The sequence below is a fragment of the Phasianus colchicus genome, chromosome 4, assembly GCF_987193195.1.
Source record: "Phasianus colchicus chromosome 4, bPhaCol1.hap1.1, whole genome shotgun sequence".
Classification (NCBI taxonomy): Eukaryota; Metazoa; Chordata; class Aves; order Galliformes; family Phasianidae; genus Phasianus; species Phasianus colchicus.
The window spans coordinates 60,627,000-60,645,862 of NC_143439.1; the positions used below are offsets into that span (position 1 = coordinate 60,627,000).

An 18,863-nucleotide genomic window follows, 5' to 3' on the forward strand; every position below is an offset into this window, starting at 1 on the left:
GCACAGCTTGAGTTTCAGCTGGAAAAAAACTCATGCTCCCTTGTACATAGTGAGCCAGTTTGAGCCCAGATAGGTAGGGAAAAGCCTTTACCATCTTGCAAACTATAGATAATCTTCAAATGTATTCAATGTGTTCATTACATGTGCATCCCTCTCTGCAGAACAATTTGCAGATATGTACGTCTTAGTGGACCCTACTTCATTTCATTAGTCTGCAAGAGAAACTCAACCTCTATTTTCTAATCAGTTTCCACTGCAGAACAGGAAAATGATCCCTGATCTTTATATCCTGGCAAAGCCATCACACTATTGCCTATTCTAGGTAGAGTGGTTTAGCGTCCATTCCATTTTGTGGAAAGAATTCTGTATTATCAGCTGGATCTACAGCTGAAGAGTCAGAGTATCAATTAAAACGTAGCCGACTGAGGTTCAAGATTCACCTCCAAAGGACCTTGAGCAACACTTAACAACTATGTTAAATACCTAGACACAGGGGGCAGTTTCAGCTGGAGAAAATAAAGGTCAATCCCAGAAAACACAGCACTTTCTGAACTGTAGAATTTACCATCGGAATACAGATAGGACCCAAGCCCAACTCACACCAGGCTGCACTTGCAAATTAACTACCGAGTTTTTCAGAGCACAGAAAAATCTCAAGTCGTATAAACTCAGAACACCAGTCACAACTCAGGTTGCTCAATAGCAAGCTCCCCTCCTTTGACAAAGATGAAGGCATTTTAAAATTTAGGATATTTAGTTTCTTTCAGTTCAATAACCTAAATCATGAATAATGTATATAGGCATAGATAAAGAAGCAGACTTTTAATCTGATGATATCTTGTTAAGAAAAGGAACTCTGAAAACAAGTAGGCAATTAATTATTTACCATATAACCATAATTATGTGTCTGTGCATTAAACTGTGGCCTCTGGAGACCAAATTTGTTAGGTCATGAAAGAAAATGTTTAGTAGTTGAGAAAAATTTTTGATCCTTATTTACATTATAGTGCTTACACACACACACACAATTCATCAAAACTACAAACTCTCATCTCCACGGTATGACCAGTAGAGTTACATCTGTTATTCTTTACTGAACTTAAAGTAATACATATTTTTTTTAATTCATCTAAGGAATATCTTCCCAGTTCCTATGTTATGTAGTCAATAAATCAGTAGGATTTTCTAACAGCATGAAAACTGAAGACCAGATACCTTTTCTAAGCAAGAAAAGGGACATATGAGCAATGTATAACACCACTGTACAAACAGAACACACAATAGAATCATAGAATCATAGAATTGCTCAGGTTTGAAAACACCTTAAAGACCATCGAGTCCAACCCCCCTCCACCTTAGACTTGTGTAACAGGTCATGGACATATTTCTGTGTTACACAGACCTGTACAGCATGGCTGCATTTGCCAAGATCAGATGGGGTGAGGGTGAAGCTGTAATAATCCTCCTGCTATATATGGATTCAAAAAATACTCATCGTATATACTTGCTTCTTGCTTTGAGAGATTGTAGCTGCCTGCCTTGGTTTGGCTATTTTGGCCAAAGCTAGAAATGAACTGTTCAAAGAGCAAATATTTTCCCTTTACAGCTAAAGAATTTTCTACCTATCTAATACCAGCAAAAGATTAAATGGCAGAACTTCATTATTTAGCACTCCTCTACAAGGACTCCACATCAGGAGTAACCAAGATGTTAGTTGCAAGGAATGAGGTCAGTGCCATCAAGAAATCACATTAGGCTATGCTAATAGGCATGCAGAAAAAGTTCAATATTTAAAAAACCAACTTTATAAGTCCATCTTCCAGGTATAGGTCCGCATAGAAGGAGTGGTCATCATTGATAATTCTTCCACCTTTAATGAGTAGTCGGTCACTCTGGGAGGGAAGAAGAGGAAGAAATGTGGTTTTGTTCAAATAAATAAAATAACAACATACTGATTATATCAAAAAAGCTTATAGTATACACAAAGTCATTAACATCAAAGCACTCATCCTATATACAGATCTACGCCATAGATTCGGGTGAGTACACAGATGGTAGAATAGAAAACCATAGTTTCACTGAGTGCTTATTACTGTTTTTTTGGGATATCAGGCATCACAGTGGTCCCATCCTTAAAGCAGAAAACATGGAGATACTTGAAATCCAGTTACATCCTCTTTTTACCACCACCTCACCATATATATATGGGCCAAAAAGGAAAGAGAACCCTGCAGACTAAACAGTCCAACACTGTAATGTCCAAGTTTAGCTCACCTGGGACTCTTAGCACCCCTGGAAGAGTAACAGCTTGAAATAGGGAGGGACAAGATCAGAAGAGTCAGCTAAGTTCTGTAATACAAAAATTTCTACCTACAAGAAGCTCCTTTAAGTAGAGTCAGCTCAGAAGGGCCAACTTTGCTGTTCCACCAAGGCTACCAAAATGCATGAACCACAGCTCACACTTGTACTGTGCTTCCAGTTGGCTGTTTCTGCATGGAGACTGCGGGCATGAAGACAGAATTGCCACCTGGTACCTGACTCCTGCATGTGCACACAAAGCATGCTTATAAGTCAGGCAACTGGGGGCAGTCCATGCTGAGGATCCCCACAATGTTTATCATTCCTTGAGGGAGGAAGGAGTGCAGTTATTGAAGTTAAATCTACATGAAATATCATACATTACATCAAGAACAGCAGAGAGGACTACTGCCTTTTTGTATATTCCAAAGTGCCACAAAGCCAAAATAATTCAGTGAAGAACTGCTCATGTATCAGATGTGTGCTGTGACACCATCCACAACAGTCATCTGCTTTCCTCTATTCAAATAGCTACATTCTGTTCAGTACATTCTGGAGAAAGCAAATTTTACTACAGTATATTCAGAAGAAGCAGAGTTTTAATTCCCTTTCTGAAGGAGTCATGCTGGAAACACCAGCACTCTAACCAGAGACAGGAGAAGTCTACAGCATCAGTGCATAATGCTTTTGAAAGACTTTTGCCAAGTGACTGTGAATGCCGAAAAACTCTGAAGCAGTGAGAACCTTCTCACCCCATTCATATATTTAAATAGGGCATTTATTATAAATTATTTCCTTGGCTCACCAAACAATAACTCAGAATCTATATTTTGTCCATGCTTTATACTCCTCACTCCTGACTCAGTTCTTGGCTTAATTACAAGATGACTCACACACATAAACCATGCATGTCTCAAGTTCCCAGTTTAGCAAACAACTGAACAATTCAATATGCTTTCTCATCTATGAAACTAAGACAGCAACTGAGAGCTCCTAAAAATTTACAGATAAAAAATGCTCAGCCAGAACTAGGGGTCTAACAATAACCTTTTTTCAATGTAACTTCTCTGATATAGGCCTAATGTTGAACATTGAGATTGTATTCAAATTTTTTGCAGGTCTGAAACCTATGTAGCCCTCCATATGAATCTAGAGAAGCACGAAGGGAGAACTACCTGTCATTTATAAAGACATTTTAAATACAGTGCATGACCACAGAAGATGCACACAATCTCTTCTCAAGCAGGGGGGAGTCGAGGCCCAGATCTGCACTGCAGTGCATCCCTGGGTCCTGCCTTGTGTGTTAGAATCCTTGCCTTAAAAGATGCAGACAAATGCAAGTCTTCACTCTGGAACTTGCCAGACTGGGCTCCATGTTCTCTTCCCAGTCTCTCTGCTGTCACTAATAATTATAGTGCTTGCAAATCAGCAGCCTGAAAAGTCATAAATTATTTTGCCATGTGCTGGCAGTAGTATCTCCTCACCATGCTGATTTATACACTGCCCACTGACCCATGGAGAACTGCCTTCCTACACGTTAGCACAGTCTTAGCACAAAGAGGCAAGAGCTCATTGATATGGACAGGGAATGCTACTGGAATACTGCACATACCACTGCTAACAAGTCAAAAATCTGCATGCTTATAGAGATTTTCTATAGTCTTTCCTTTCAAAACAGAAAAAGATGCATAATACATAGAAATAAATGTAACAGGCCAGGAAAATAAGATAGACTAAAGTAAAACAAAGTACAACTCCAGTAGAACAACTATAAACACAAAAAAGGATTTTATATATTTTACATAAAAATATATGAGTCAAAAGGAGGCATTAGAAGAATCTGAAAATAAAAGGATACAAACCCAGTCTCAAAAAAGCACTCAATTATGTGAGTCATCCATTAAATGAAGACTCATTTATAGTTTATAAAGGATTATTGACTATTAAGATCTAAATCACTCCTCCTTCGGCATTTCAGAGGGTCTGAGAAACTGCCCAAGAAAGAGAACCACACTTCACAGAGCCTTTCAATGTTAAAATTCCTGACATCATTCTGCCCAAAATTAAAAACAAACCCTCCAACACTGCTACAAAAGGAAGCAGATCTTGCACCTGAGCTGGTTGGTGGCTAATGTCCCCAGCCAGGAACAGGAAGCCATGGGAGATGAGGCAGCCAAAAACCCACAGATTCTGATGCTTCCCATTGCTCCCCAGGTCTCCCAAGCTACAGGGGACATGAGCTACCATACAGATGTCTGTGGAGCCTTGCCCAGCTCTCATCAGGACCAACAGATGTGGAAACATTCCCGACATATATTTTGATCCAAGTGAATCAGCACGTTCTGATGAAAAGGGATTTGCTGGAACCTTTCCCAACTGCTCAAGTTGCAAGTGCATCTGTAGGAAGAGCTACAGACTGCTATGAGCCAGAAGGACAAGAAATGATGATAGTGATGAGTTGATGGCTGGACTAGACGATGTTAGTGGTCTTTCCAACCTTAATGATTCTATGAAGGGTACTCTGACACAGAGGGTGCTGAGAGGCACCAGAATCTCAAGTCAGACCTTGCAATTTTCTTTACACAGTGTCAAACGCCCTGAAAAACTTGTGACCAAAGTCCTCTTCTCCTTGACAGCACTGCAAGCCAGAGGAAAGCTGCACCATGGGGAAAGCAGGGTGGGAAGAGTGCCCCAAATGCAGGCCTCCATCACCTAGTGCTGGGCCACGTTTCCCACTCCCAGCCATAAATCCCCTAAGGCAGGACGTTTTCTTTGCCCAACTCTCAGATGTGCCCCCGGCCACGGGCTGACCTCCGGGTGCTCTCACAATGCAAACAGCGTGCTCATTGCTCAGCCCAGCAACCACAGTACAAGCCTTTATGGGCCTGACAGCAGGAACGCTGCGCAGCGAGAGGGGGAATTACAATGAACACTGAAATGGAGCGATTCACTGGGTGCCAAGCTTCAAGACAAAAATCCCTGCTCTCACTGACATGGGAGGGGAGAGAAGCACCACTGTGAGTGCATACAATTGCTCAGCATTTATAGAGGCACTGCGCCGAGGTGCTTCTTCTCCACCTATTGCTGCAGCAAAGCTGTTTGCTTCTGGGTTTGTGGCTGGGTGAGACAGCTGCAGCGGGGTCTTGTGCATCCTCGCAGCTCCATTTTGCAAATGCTCCAGCTCCTTGCAGCTCGGCTCCTATCACTCACAGCACTCCGCCTTCAAACCCCGTGCACTGCTTTCCTGCTGACATTTCACTGATCGCAGACCAGCTTCTCCTGCTTCATCTGGCAGCAAAGCCACTGAGCTTATTCTGTGACATGACAGCAGTTTTCATGGCAGCAGAAGGAGATGCCACAGCCTCGGCATCGCTTGCTGTGGGAGGAGGAGCCCAGACACTAGGCTTTTGCTCTGTTACAGCTATTGTCTGCACTACAGCATGAGCAACACGAAACATCTGTAGGCTGGTGACAGTTTGTACAAATCGCCTGGTTTGATGTTTGGGTTTTTTAAAATCAGCTTGGCTCAGCTCTTTCTGAATTATGTTCATATTTTCAAGTGTTCCCCATGATAAAGGGCCAGCAGAGCCAAGCAAGGGTGTGAACCAACATGCAGTGACCCACACAACGCATATGAATCTACTGGGGGGCCTGAATTCTGCATCACTGCCCTGCACAACTGCCAGGGAAGTCAAATCCCTTGGGTTAGTAAATCATTTATCACTATCTTCAGATCAAAATGATCCAAATGTTAGATTTGAAGAGGAAGAACAACTGCAAAGAAATTTAAACTATCCCTTTTTTCATTTACCTACTGCGCTCAGAGCTATATGTATTTAAAATTACTACACACAACAAAATTCAAATACATTTTTTACATCCTCAGTCTTCTAGAACATCTGAAAATCGCAGCAACAGAAAGAATAAAACTGGCATGAAATTATATAAAAAATAAATATTATTTGAAACTCGTTCAGCATGCCATAGCACAATGCAGCACAAGCTGCAGAAAACACACCTCTCTGCAGTACCAATACGCATTGCACTGCGCTTGCATGCACCTCTCAGAGAAAACCACACCTACAGTACAAGATGGAGGTTGGGGAAAGAAAAAGCAAGAAAGAATCTGACATTATCTATTCTAACTACACAAAAAGAGTCAAAGAGAGTTCAGGAGTAGTGTTTTCATCAAATACCAGCATCCGTCCAGACTGCAATCCTGATATATTCTATTCTATTTTTGTTTTTCTTTCAAGAATAGAATGTCTATTACACAACCAACTCTAAATCAAGAAATAATGTCTTTTTAATCATTTACAGTTTGCTTTACAATTTAACTACAATGAAGTTCACGTGATGCACCCAGCGAATAGGTCTGAGTACTGCTTTGTGCTTAGATTTGGAGTTTCACGATAGCTGCACTGCAGCCATTGCCAACTGCAAAGGTTTTGCAACACTTTTAGCCCCAGTGTTTTCAGGCCTAAATGAGAAGAAAACACTCTGTAGTGATTTCATCCTTTCACAACTCCAAGGACTTATTAAATATACCATTGTCCTCAGATCTCCACAGCAACAATGGGTATATTCTCTAAAATCCAGAATAGTGAAGGGCCCTGAAGATGACAAATGACTTTATGCTAAACAGCAGTTAAAGAACAGTTCAAATTCCAAATTAACCCGTATTTTCAGTTCTCTGCCCATAAGTATGTGGCTTAAAAGACACATAATATAACAGACATAAGAAGGCAGTGGGCTATGTTATCTCACATACAGCCACGGCATTCATCTTTACTTTTCTGCATTTGAAAGGTAGAATCCATTATTACTAAGTCTTTAAAAGAACCACTGGGAGCCAAAAAAAAAAGACACAGCATCCCTATTTTAAAGTTCAAAAGCCACAGGATGATGTTTGTGTTCTCCTTGGCTGAATGAATATTTGTAAGGGAGCAGTGCCCCAAAAGCAAAACTCTCACTGGCAGACCACGGAGGGAGAGCTTTTCCATGCTTTTGTGCATTTCTTATTTCCCATAGTAAATGAGAGATTTACATTATATTTCTTTTTTAGATACGTTTGGTTGCCTACCTATGTTCAGAGCCAGTCAGACTGGGAACCAGTTGTAATACAATATGTTTTGGTTACCTTGAGTTTAGCAAATACTTACAAATAAGGAACATTTTTTGACTTAATGCCAAAGGAAGAAAGATATCCTTCCCACGAGGAATGCTTGCTTAAAATCCTTTCATAAGGATCAAAGAGCTATAAATGGGATTTCATGACTGCTCCCTGCTTATAGAAGATGTGCTTTTAATCAGCACTATCCCACCCTTTCTTTTGAATTTTATGTCTAGGTTACACTCCACAGGCAGTAATTTTTAGCCGTAGTGATCCTTGAATTGACTTGGGGAATCACTTGTAAATTATCATCTCCTTAAGGTATAATGTCTGCTATGTTACTAAAGGAGAATCCTGCTTTTAAGGCCCTTTTCTTAACAAATGTACTCCAGTATGTGGAAATTCATTTAGAAAGGATTATGGTGATTGTAGTAATGTTGTATCTTGGTCTGTAGCCAACATATTCATTCATCTTTATTCATTTAAAAGATCTGATGTTCCTTTGTTTCTCCTTTGGAGACCTTGCTTTTTATTCATCTAGCAATTCTCATCCTTAATCACTCAGTCTAAAAGGGCTACTCCTACATCTACAAACTCCACAGGGATTTCTTCATTGTAAATGTCATCTTTGCTTTACTTTTGGAGCAGAAGCACAACAAACATCTCACTGATGGCAATCTTCACTGGCATCAGCAGGAGTTTCACCTAAATATGGGCTGCAGGGTTAAACTTATCACACTGTGTGCTGTAAAACCCAGCTCTCAGGTTACACACTGGTTACGTCAATTAGAGCTGATCTCAAAATCCCAGCAAGCCAGACATGGGCAAGGCTGAACTTGGGTATAAATAACAACAATTCAGCACAGTTTCCTGCCGCGTGCCACTGAACTAAGGAGCAGCTTTATCTGTGTTTTAGTCAGAAACCTGCATCAGGTTACCTGGGCATATCAGCCTTGGCACCAGTTAGAAGCACTACAAGTGGCTGACAGCTGGCTTTGGCTGAGACCATAAGGAACCCCTTCTCTGGCAGAGGAGGTGGATGCAAGAGAGACAGAACAGGAGAATATATCTTGACCAGCTCAGTGCAATGGGTGCACACACACGTAGATGTGCAAATCATAGCAGGTCACAATGCCTGCTGCTCCACCAACAGTCCTTCCACAGCTTCTTCTGAGCCTTGTGCAAGGTGGACTAGGATCCTCATCTTTGCTTGCACCCTCACTACCAAGCTCAGGAGATCATAGAATGTAGATTTTACTGCAAACAGTGGGGACATTTATAATTCAGCAGGAACATAAGCAAGAACTGGACATGTACTACAAGTTGAAATTTCATCTGACTATAAGCACAGTAAAAGACAAGGAAAAGTAATTCCAAAGCAACTCCGTCCCAAGGTACAAGGCTACCCTCTCTACATGCATAAAGATTAGAAAACTACAAATTATTTTCCTGCTGAACTCCTTTGTGCTGATTGTATGGAAAGTGAGGCTTCTCCTTTCTACTGCACCAATAAACTTCTTATGGAAGAAGCAGAGAATAGGAGCCCCATGTGTCAGGGAAGTGGCTCACTGCCAGCGGTGGCTCTCAGCAACTGTGACTTCCTCAATAACCACTTTCAACATTACTTGTCTTCCCAGACAGCAACTGTTCTCCTTCCAACACCCAATCCCCAGGGCAGCTCCAACACCGACAGCCCTGATGGGCACAGAGGACGCTGGCTGACAAACTGACAGCGGCACTTCTAGGAACCACCACCCCAACCCACATTTTCTATCCCTCTGCCAAAGGTTTTAACCTCCAGAGAAGGAGATGGAAAGATAGGTCACCAAAAGACCTACTGTGAATGTAATTGAAGGCAGCAGATGGAAGTGACAGAAAAAAGTGTTTACTCTCCTGGAGAAAAAAAGGAAAGAAAAAGACATCACGAAGTCATAGAAATGGTGGTTTCTGATTGGTTTTTACCAATCAGCAAAAGCATCTCTGGAGCTGCCAAATTCAAGCCCAGAACAACAGGCAACGAGAATTCACAAATGTTCATAGCAGACAGGCAAACTGAGAGTAGCCAAGCCTATTAAAAAGCTACTGATAGAAAACAGATATATAATATTGCAGAGTAAGAGGGGATCCAGAAATCCCATACCCAGGTGATTTAAAGCAGTGCAAAAAAAGTGCTGCCCAAATCAGTCTAAATCTTGCACCAATAACAGAATAACAATGTGGGAAATGTTCCCAGTGCCCAGCACTCAGCAGCTTTTCAAACCTTTTGGCAAGTCACACACCCGTCTGTATTTCCACACTGTTAAACACAAGTGGGTGGGAAAAAAAGGGGAGATGTGGAACAGACCCACAGCCAGACCAGGGCTTAAGACTCAAAATATTCTGCTGTCTTCAACTGAATCCTACTTCCTTCTCATCTCTCTCCATGTCAATCAATCTGAAAGACTACAACTAAAATTACTCTCTGTGCCCACTCCTCTGAATTTCTCCACCCTCTCTTCACTCTTCTGCATCTGTTACTTCTTCTCATCTCATACCAGTTCTTCTCTTTTATTCCTAAGCGTGGTGAGATCCTTCCTTTGCAAAACGTCACTTGTGAGCTGTCCCCCCACATCATACAGTCCATCAGCTCAGGGCCAGCAGCTCCTTCCCTCATGGAAGTACCAACTCTCAGACCCTCCCAGGAATGCTACCTCATCACTAGGGGTTTCAGACACCCTTTGCTTCTCCCACATGTTTCCCATACACTGGTTATTTTGACTGCTCTTCTCCCTTTTCTCCATGGAGTTGTCTTCACACTTCCTCCCCACTGAGCTCATGCTGATTCTGTTTTAATGGTTGCAGTTGCTACTGGAACAAGTCCTGCTACAGACATCTTACAAGCCATATGCTTTTTTCTTAGAACGTTGAGTTCATCTGGGCTGAGAACTTGCTTGAAACACTAACAAAACACACAAGCCAAAATGATTTGCAATGGCTATTTCAGTGTCACCATCCCCATTGATTCCATGCAGCATCCTGCACAGGAGGAGAACAATGGTGACGTTACAGCAAGAGGCAGGGGGATGCACCCTGGAAAATCTGCTCTGTGTGAGAGCACAACCCAAGCACAAAAGATTGCCACCTCATGCAGAAAAACACCTCAGCAATGGCTGTGCTGGATGACTGTGCTGCACATAAGGACAAATGCACTCCTCCAGATGCATCCACAGTCACCACGCATTACAGATCCTTGTCCCCTCCCCATCTGACACTCCTGAGCCAGGGCAGTGAGGCCGTCAAGAACTCAGCACAGTGCTGAAGGCATCACCAAAGCACTCACACTCACTAGTTCAGCACATCTCTATTTTACGTCACTCCGGCACCTGCATGGGGCCTCAAAGACTGAGCTCCTCACAGCAGCTACAGTGTCTCCAGTCCAACAACTGGACAGCATCAGAGCACTGTGTGGGACATAGAGGGAGAGCCCTGAACAGAGATGAAACCATCCCCTGCTTCCTCCTGCATGAAGATTCCAGTTGCAGACCTGACCCTCAGCAAACTCCCAGAGTGGTCTTGCCAAATCCTGACTGCAGGGTGGGCATGAGGCTGGCCTGGTGTGGGATGCTCCCATCCCCACACAGATTTGCCACAGGAATTAAGCAGAGTAACAAATGACATTTTTTGGATGATTTCAATATTGCTGTTGTTGTTACATAACTTTACAGTGCTGTCACATTTCCTCAGAGCCCAGAAGGTTTGAACCTGCAATGCATTCCTTGGTGCAGGATGAGAAATGTGGAATGGGGATATGCACAGTTAGAGCTGGTGGATGCTTCAGGGGCAGGAGGTGTGTGTGAGGTGTAACTGAGAGTGATTTGCTTATGCTGGAGAGGAGAGGGCCTACAAGTGCAAAAGATGGAAATAAAAAAGGCAGTTGAAGCCCAGTGCCTGCCAATTTCCCTGATGTTAATTTATGCCTTTGATTTGGTCATAAAATTCAACACTAGCATTAATGAATATTCATTTGTAGAAGCTTCCACGCATCCCATTTCAAAGGGAAAAGGGGCTTTGGGCTTTCATTTTTCCCAGCACTCCCCTCACATAGAAAGAAATTTGAGGAAGTGAAGGAACAGTTCATTGGATGAACTGTTGATCCCAAGCAAGCACTTGTAATTCCTCTGGAGCCTTCTACTCTGAACTGGAGGGCACCTCAAGCAGCCACAGGTGGGCACCTGCTGCACATCAGGGCTGAGCCCCACACAGAGCAGCCAGCACCCACCCAGCAGGCATGGGGGGCTCCCAGTGCAAGGAAAGCAGCAGTTGTGCAGCCAGCATGGGTCGCACCACGTTCTCAGGACTGAAGCACGAGGAGCTGTCCCCCATTGAGCCCACACAGCAGCTGTGCTCATACCCTGACTGGTGTCCATTGGTAGGGGAGAACTGCAGCTGTGCACCCACTGGTATCACTCAGCCCTGCTTTCAGAGAAGGGCTGTTCCCTTCATGTCCAAATATTTGAGTTAAAGGATTTTTTTCTAATTACAAGAGATAAAGGTGCTCAGGTGCTCACAGCCACATCACATTGGCTCGAGTGATGCCTTCAGAGCACATTTTGCCTTCTCCCAAAGTGAGAAGCCCTCCTGAAAGCCACCCCTCCGGTCCTCAACAGCAGCATTGGCTCTGTAGCCACCACACCCACCCACAGCCCTATCCTCAGCTCCAGAAGCTCTCACTCAGCGCCCCAACCCCTTCTCCATCATCCCCACCCTGACTCCTGAGAGCAAAACAGGGTCCAGCTCAGGGATAGACCCCACATCATCTCTGCATGGCCCCACTCGGGAGAGATCGCCCACAGAAGCCCCCTCCCCGCCAGCTCCGCCTCGCCTTTATAGGTCTATGGGGAACAATATACTGAATAAAGGACCTAGATCCTTTCTTTCTACCGTGGAAAGAGCTCTCCATTGTGGCCCCGCTGGATGCACATAGGAGGACGATGGTGACGATTAACCCTTTGACTCCTGATCCCGACACGCCTGATACATTCCCAGCGGAGGTGTGGGCGCTGGCATCATGGCGCTCTCATTTTCCACGCTTCTCCCCCTCACTCCCCCCCCCGCCTCTCCGCACCCCCGGCCCAGCCCGGCCCCCGCCCCTGCCCGCTGCCGGGGGCACGTCGTGCTGCAGCGTCCCCTCCCTCTTTTGTTCTGCCGAGCCCGGCGGCCCCCGGCCCCAAACCACCACCATCGGGCCCGGGCTGTGAGGCGAGGTACGGGAAAAAAATAACGGAGCGAAATCGCCCGCCATCAAATCAGACGGATGCGGTATAATAAAGAAATGAAATCAAATGAATGAAACGAAAACGAACCCAACGCAGAGCTGTGGAAGGAGGGGATGGCCCCGCAGCCGGCACCCCCCGAGCCCCGCTCCCCACCGCCCCCCGCGGACTCTGCGCGGCCGCTGAGCCCCGCCCGCTAACAAAGGCGCGGGGACACCGCCGGGCTGCGCTTACCGTGATGTGGGGGATGCTCTTCTTGCCCTGGTACGACATGTCGGCTCCCGCCCAGAACGCGCCCCGAACAGCGAGAGAAAAATAACGGTGGGGATAACGGGAACGAGGATAATTCGGATGCTGGGGCGGGGCGGGGGGACCCGGCGTAGCTGTGTAATGGAGGCAAAGTTTCCTCGCCCGGAGGAAGGGGAGCGCCAGGCGGAGCCGGCACCTTTTTTTCCAGCTGCAATAAAACAGGGACGCGGCTCCCGGGGGGGTCGGCGGGCGCTGCCTCTCCCGGCGGCAGCAGCGCCCTCCCGGCTGCAGGTCGGAGCGGGATTCGCTCGGCTCAACCCAGGAAGCGGTTCCTTCCCTCCTGTCCCCCACCCCTACATCCCCCCCTCCTCTGCCCCCCTTTCCCTGCCCATCAACCCAGCCACTCCCTCCCACACCGGCGCTGGCAAACGCCGCCCACGGCCCCGGCCCCGCCGCCGCCCTATCGCGGGCTGCGGGCACAGCGGGGCTCCCGTGCGTGGGGACTGCGGGGTGGGGACCGGGGAGGGTGAAAGGCACCGCGGAGCTGCTCCCAAGTTAATCCCCGCCGTGCAAACGGGAGGAGAACGCTGCACACACAGCGCTGCGACACGCACACAGGCACGTGGCATCTCCCAGCCAGGTCGCTTCCCCTACGCATCCCCCCTCCAGATCATCCCTGCTCAGCGCTCCAGAGACCATATGGGGTCCGCTGTGCTGCCAGCTTATCCTCGCCCCCACAGCCTTAGAACTTTGGGGGCCTGCAGAGCAACACGCGATGTGCCCCGAGGCGGGGAGGCATCGCGGGTGTCCCAAGCGATGGGGGATGCTCAGGGTGCACCCTCTCCGCTGCTCCGACACGGGGGTGCGGGCGGGGTGGGGAACACCGCAGTGCAGCTCTGCACAGACACCAAGGTCACCGCAGTGAGCGGGGTGGGCGCGGGGCCGTGTCCCCTCCAGGCTGCCGAGCACCGGGTAGATCGGAGCCCCATTCATGCGAGGAGCGGAGCTCCCAGCCCGGCCGCAGGCGGGTGGCCGCGAGCGGTGCCAAGCGGCGGTGCGGAGACAAGGCTGAAGGCCGCGGTTCTTCCTAAAGGGAAATCAATGACAGCCCCGGAGCCGGCCTGGCTCTGCCTCCGGCTCAGTTGCTACGATCGAGGTAGACAGAGGCGCAGCTCCCCCTTCCCGGCCTCACTTTTTCCTTAAGTACACAAAACGAACCCAGATTGCGGGCTCTCTCCATGCTGCCCACAGCTGGGGAACCCCAGGCAGAGGCTGCGTCCCCCTCGCCCCCCCACCCGGGGGGCAATGAGGGCATCGGAGGCTCCGGAGGAAGCGATCCCACGCGTGGCGAGGCCGGGCCGCTCCGTCCCGGGCGGGGAGGGGGTGTGGGGGGGAACAGGGGCGACCCTGCGGCTCCGCCCCCGCCCGGCCGGCGTTCTACCGGCACGAAGGAAAAAACTCATCGCCATCACTTACAAAGGAAAAACGATTTCTGTCGCGTCCCCCCGCAAAACACCCCCAGGAAGCTCACAAGTGAGACAGTATCCAGGCCGGGCGGGCCGTTCCCACAGCATCCCCGTGCCAGGACGGGAGGGCAGCGCCTCCTCGACCTCCCAAAAACACTCCATATCCCGTCCCCTGTGTCCCCGCTCACCTGCCCATTGTCGGGACCCTGCAGCAGCTCCTTCCCCAGCGGAAAGCGGATCTCCACGCCCGGAGTCTTGTCCTCCCGTTCCCCCGGGGAGCTAATGACGGAGCCCGACACCTCGCTGATGTCGCTGGCGGTCTCGCTGTAGTTGTCCCCCCCGTCCAGCATATCGTGCCGGCTGCCGCTCCGCGGGGTGCGCGATCCCTTCTTCCCCACGCTGTAGGCGTCGAAGTCGATGGTTTTGTTCTCGTAGGCCCCCTCCACCGAGGCGAACATCCCCCCGTATTTCTGCCGCGGTGTCTGCGCCGTGGTCCCCGGCCGGGCCAGATACACGGGCAGGTCGTCTTCTTTATTCCAGTTTCTCTTTCTCTCGGCCATTCTTACCGCGCGGGTCTCTCCCTCGCTCGCTCTCTGCCACCCCACTTCTCTGCACCTTCTGCTACCGGGATAGGCTGCCCGTGACCATAAAAATGAATGGACGGCTGCGGCGGCGCGGGGTTGGCTGCCGGGATGCTGCCCTTAGGGAGATACAGGCGGCGGGCTCCCCTCCGCCATCCGCCCCCCGCAGAAAAAGAAAAAAAAAGATTACGAAAAAGACAGAGGACGAAATAAATCCAAGCGGAATTTAAAAATAGCCGTGTTAGTAAAGAGCACGTGAAAATAAAGTACAAAGAGAGCAGAGGAGAGGGTGGCAGAGGCAGGTGATTGGAAAGCCCCTGACGAATCGGAAGCGCAGCAGCAATTCCCAGAGCAAGGACCGCAGTGCACACGCTCCCCCGGTATAAAGAATGAGCCGGGGGGCGGGAGGGGAGGGGAGGGGAGGAGGGAGCGCGCCGCATGCACACCCAGCCACGGCCGGGACCGGGCGGGCTCCAGTCACCTGCTGCTACGTGGCTTCGGGGGGGGGAGAAAAAAAGAGAAATAAAAAAAAGAAAAAAAGCCCTCAGTCCCCCGAGCGAGCCGGGGGGAGTTTCTCCCACTTCGCACACTCGCACTCCCCGCCTCCTTCCCTCCCTTCCTTCCTCCCGGGGCGGGGCAGGGGGTGCCGCTGCCGTCTCAGTGCCGCAGCAGCTGGTGCTGGGGTGGGGGGGGGGGGAGGGCGGCCCCGCTCCGCCCCGCAGCCCCCGACCGCTGCGCGATCCCGCGGCGCGGAGGCGGCAGCGCTGACACGGAAGTGATCGCGGTGGGAGCTGCCCGCGGATCCGCCCCGCGCAGCCCCCGCACTCCGACGCGCCCCGCGGAGCTGTCCCTTCAGCACCGCGCAGCCCGCGCCGGCTGAAGGCTGCGCTGCGGGAGCCGACCGACGGGACCCGACTGCAGCGCTTCGTTCTGTCGGCACGGTGCCAGCTAACAAACCCCGATTATCCATTATTATTGCTATTTAAAGCGGGAGGATTTGAGAATGCTTTCTTCTCTGCCTACTTCAGAAAGTGCGGCTCTACACCACTACCTGTCTTACAAAAGGGGGGGTTGTCCACGGAGAGCACAAAACCTTGGATACTCATCTCCCACCCACACAGCTGACCTTAGACAATCCTGTCATGCCTTGAGTGCACCAGCAGTTACATAAGGATCACACTCTGTTGCTCTGAAATGTAAGAACAAACCGCTCTGACATTGATTAAATGACTAAGCAAATTTAAAGCACTGGATCAATCACAAGACCTGCTTACAGCTCATGTACAGTGTGGTAATGCCATCTGAACACAAAGCCCAGCCACACAGTGCTATCTCTGACCCACAGGCACACCTGGTTGTCCCAGCAGAAGAATTGCAGATTGTAGATTGATTAGAAGAAGCGGGAGATTAAAGGCAGAAGTCCCTGGGAATTCACAGAATCACAGAATATCCTGAGTTGGAAGGACACACGAGGATAACCAACAGCATCACCTAAACCCTATGACTGAGAGCGTTGTCCAAACGCATCGGCAGCATAGGCCATGCCCACTGCCTTGTGCAGCTCGTTCCATGCTCACTGCTGTCTGCTGCAGACCCGTTCTCTAACCCCCAGCTGCCCCTCCTCTGACACAGCTCCATGCCGTTCCCTCGGACCCTGTCGCTTGTCACAGAAAGCAGAGCTCAGCTCTGCCCCACGCTCCCTGTGAGGAGCTGCAGCTGCCATGAGGCCTCCCCTCAGCTCCTCTGCTCTGGGCTGAGCAAACCAGGGGCCTCAGCTGTTCTTCATAGCCTTTACCATCTTTGTAGCTCTCCTCTGGATGCTCTATATAGCAGATATAGGCTGATATAGACAGCTACAGGCAGATTAAAAAAAAACTTAATGCTTTCCATAGTGTAACTACATACTTCAACAGGACAAAATCTTACTCAGTTATACCACTGTAAAATCATTCATTACATGGGCTTTATAATACTCATATTTCCACTGACATAGCTGAGAGCAGCATTTGGCCCAGAACATCTTCATTCAGAAGCAGCATCCATGACATTTAATAGCTTTCCCCAGAGAATAACTGGAAACGTGCAATTACTGAATAGTGTCACAAACTTTATTCCAAGCCATTCCTTAAGAAAAGTGTGAATTTGGGGAAATATAAAAATAAAAACAACAGTCAGAATCAAATTGTTTTTCCAATGTTAACAGCCACTTGAAAAGCCACCGAGGTAAAAAGTAAACTGAATCTTTTTGAAAGGGGTTAAAATTGGATTTTTTACTCTTTTAGTCAGACTCCCTGACTTTTCCCATTCCTAGTTTTACTGCACAACACTTGAGCTCAATTGCTAGCTAACAGGCTAAATATTAGTGCTTTATTATTATTCATGTCATAACCCAGCAAATATATTTTAAACAGCTCCCTAAACTCAAAGCATGTCATAAATGTAACCAAGAAACAAGTTTATGAACTATTGCTAGGTCTCAGTCTGAAGATGCATTAAATACTGCACCATTCAAATGCCTGCTGTCAACCAAACATGCATCATCAAAGTATATCAGCTTTTTCATCAGCAACTACCAATGGACCAAAGCCATGTAAAAAGCTGTTATGTAACATACCTGAGCACTGCTCTAACAAGTCAAAAACAAACATCTCCCCTTTCTGCATTTCCTATAACAACAGTAACTGTCTCACATGCCATGGAAAACTGTGCTGTCTGCATGAGTGGAATTAAAGAATTAGTCAAAGGTTCACTGATCCCCAATTATTAACACACTGATTTAAGTAATTGCTGCATCACCACTGACATTCCTGAGCACATATTCCTGGATTCCACAGCTAACTCAGTAAAACAGGCTACCACATTAATACATTCATATCGTATGGATGTTTCACTGATAGTGAAAAAAAATAACTTCCAGGATATTGCTTTGTCACTGCTTTAAATACTTCTCCACTATTTAGGCAAAACTTGATTCTTTGTTCCTAATAGTAACATTGAGATTTACTGACCATGTTGGGAAAAAAAGTCCATTTGTTCCTCCACATGATGCCAAAATCTGTGTGGTTACTGAAATATGCGGGTGGTACACTCAGGAAGACATGAAGGTCACACATCACCCTAAATATTGGAAAAAACACTCATTTTGTAAGATTTTTCTTTCCAATCAAAAGATGAATTTTGAACCTCAGTAAAATATATTCCTGATGGTCCCACAATAGGTCCAATATATTGTACGTGATGCATTAGTTTGCTTAATGATTCAGAGTTGAAGAGCATCTTTTGTTTCATGCTCACAAAGTCAAGACAGACTGACTCTGTTTACATGGTTTCTAGTAGGTAACATTGTTCAGGTTCCTAGTACTGCCCAGTTTTTTGAAACAACAAAGAAAAATGCTTTTTTTTTTTTTTTTTAATTTTTAGTATTAAGCTAGAACATTCATCTTTATGCTAATGCATAAGGAGATTGAAAGACTCAAAGAACACATCAAATGAACATTTTAGAAAACTGTAAAACTTTCAAGTGAGGAACAAACATAAAATCATATCCGTCTTTGTTCATTTTTGCATTTTCTTTCATAATATAGGCCTTTGCTTACTGAAGCCTGTGCTCTAAGTGAACAGATGCATGCTGTTCTTCTGTTCACTAAGAGATGAAAATTGTTGTTTCAGCTGCTCCAGAAGACCCAGTTACAGTCTGATGCTGTCACCTCATGAATTTACCTAAAAATACATGCACAACTTTGGAGAACTACGTAGTCTTGGAATATTCTGCAGACCCTGTGTTTTATCTCATCTTGGCATAACTTGGTGAAAACAGGACAGAACTTGATTGAAATTGCACCCTCTTCCTATAGGACCTTTAAACTTTATACTGACATAACACCAGTGACAAATTAATTATATT

General features: G+C 47.0%; 1 protein-coding gene across 2 annotated transcripts in view; it reads right to left on the bottom strand.

The window, feature by feature from the left end:
- CRMP1 (collapsin response mediator protein 1) overlaps positions 1–15,382 on the bottom strand; it is a 43,468-nt gene extending 28,086 nt beyond the window's left edge. The window contains exons 1-2 of one of the 2 annotated variants that reach the window (XM_031588362.2): positions 14,567–15,382; positions 1,804–1,892 (exon numbers count right to left, since the gene is read on the bottom strand). In XM_031588362.2, coding sequence (XP_031444222.1) covers positions 1,804–1,892; positions 14,567–14,938 — 461 coding nt within the window. In that variant the 5' untranslated portion in view covers positions 14,939–15,382. Of the gene's footprint in view, positions 1–1,803; positions 1,893–12,897; positions 13,244–14,566 lie in introns of those variants that run through there. The other variant, XM_031588363.2, reaches the window with a different exon arrangement.
- Positions 15,383–18,863: the final 3,481 nt, after the last annotated feature.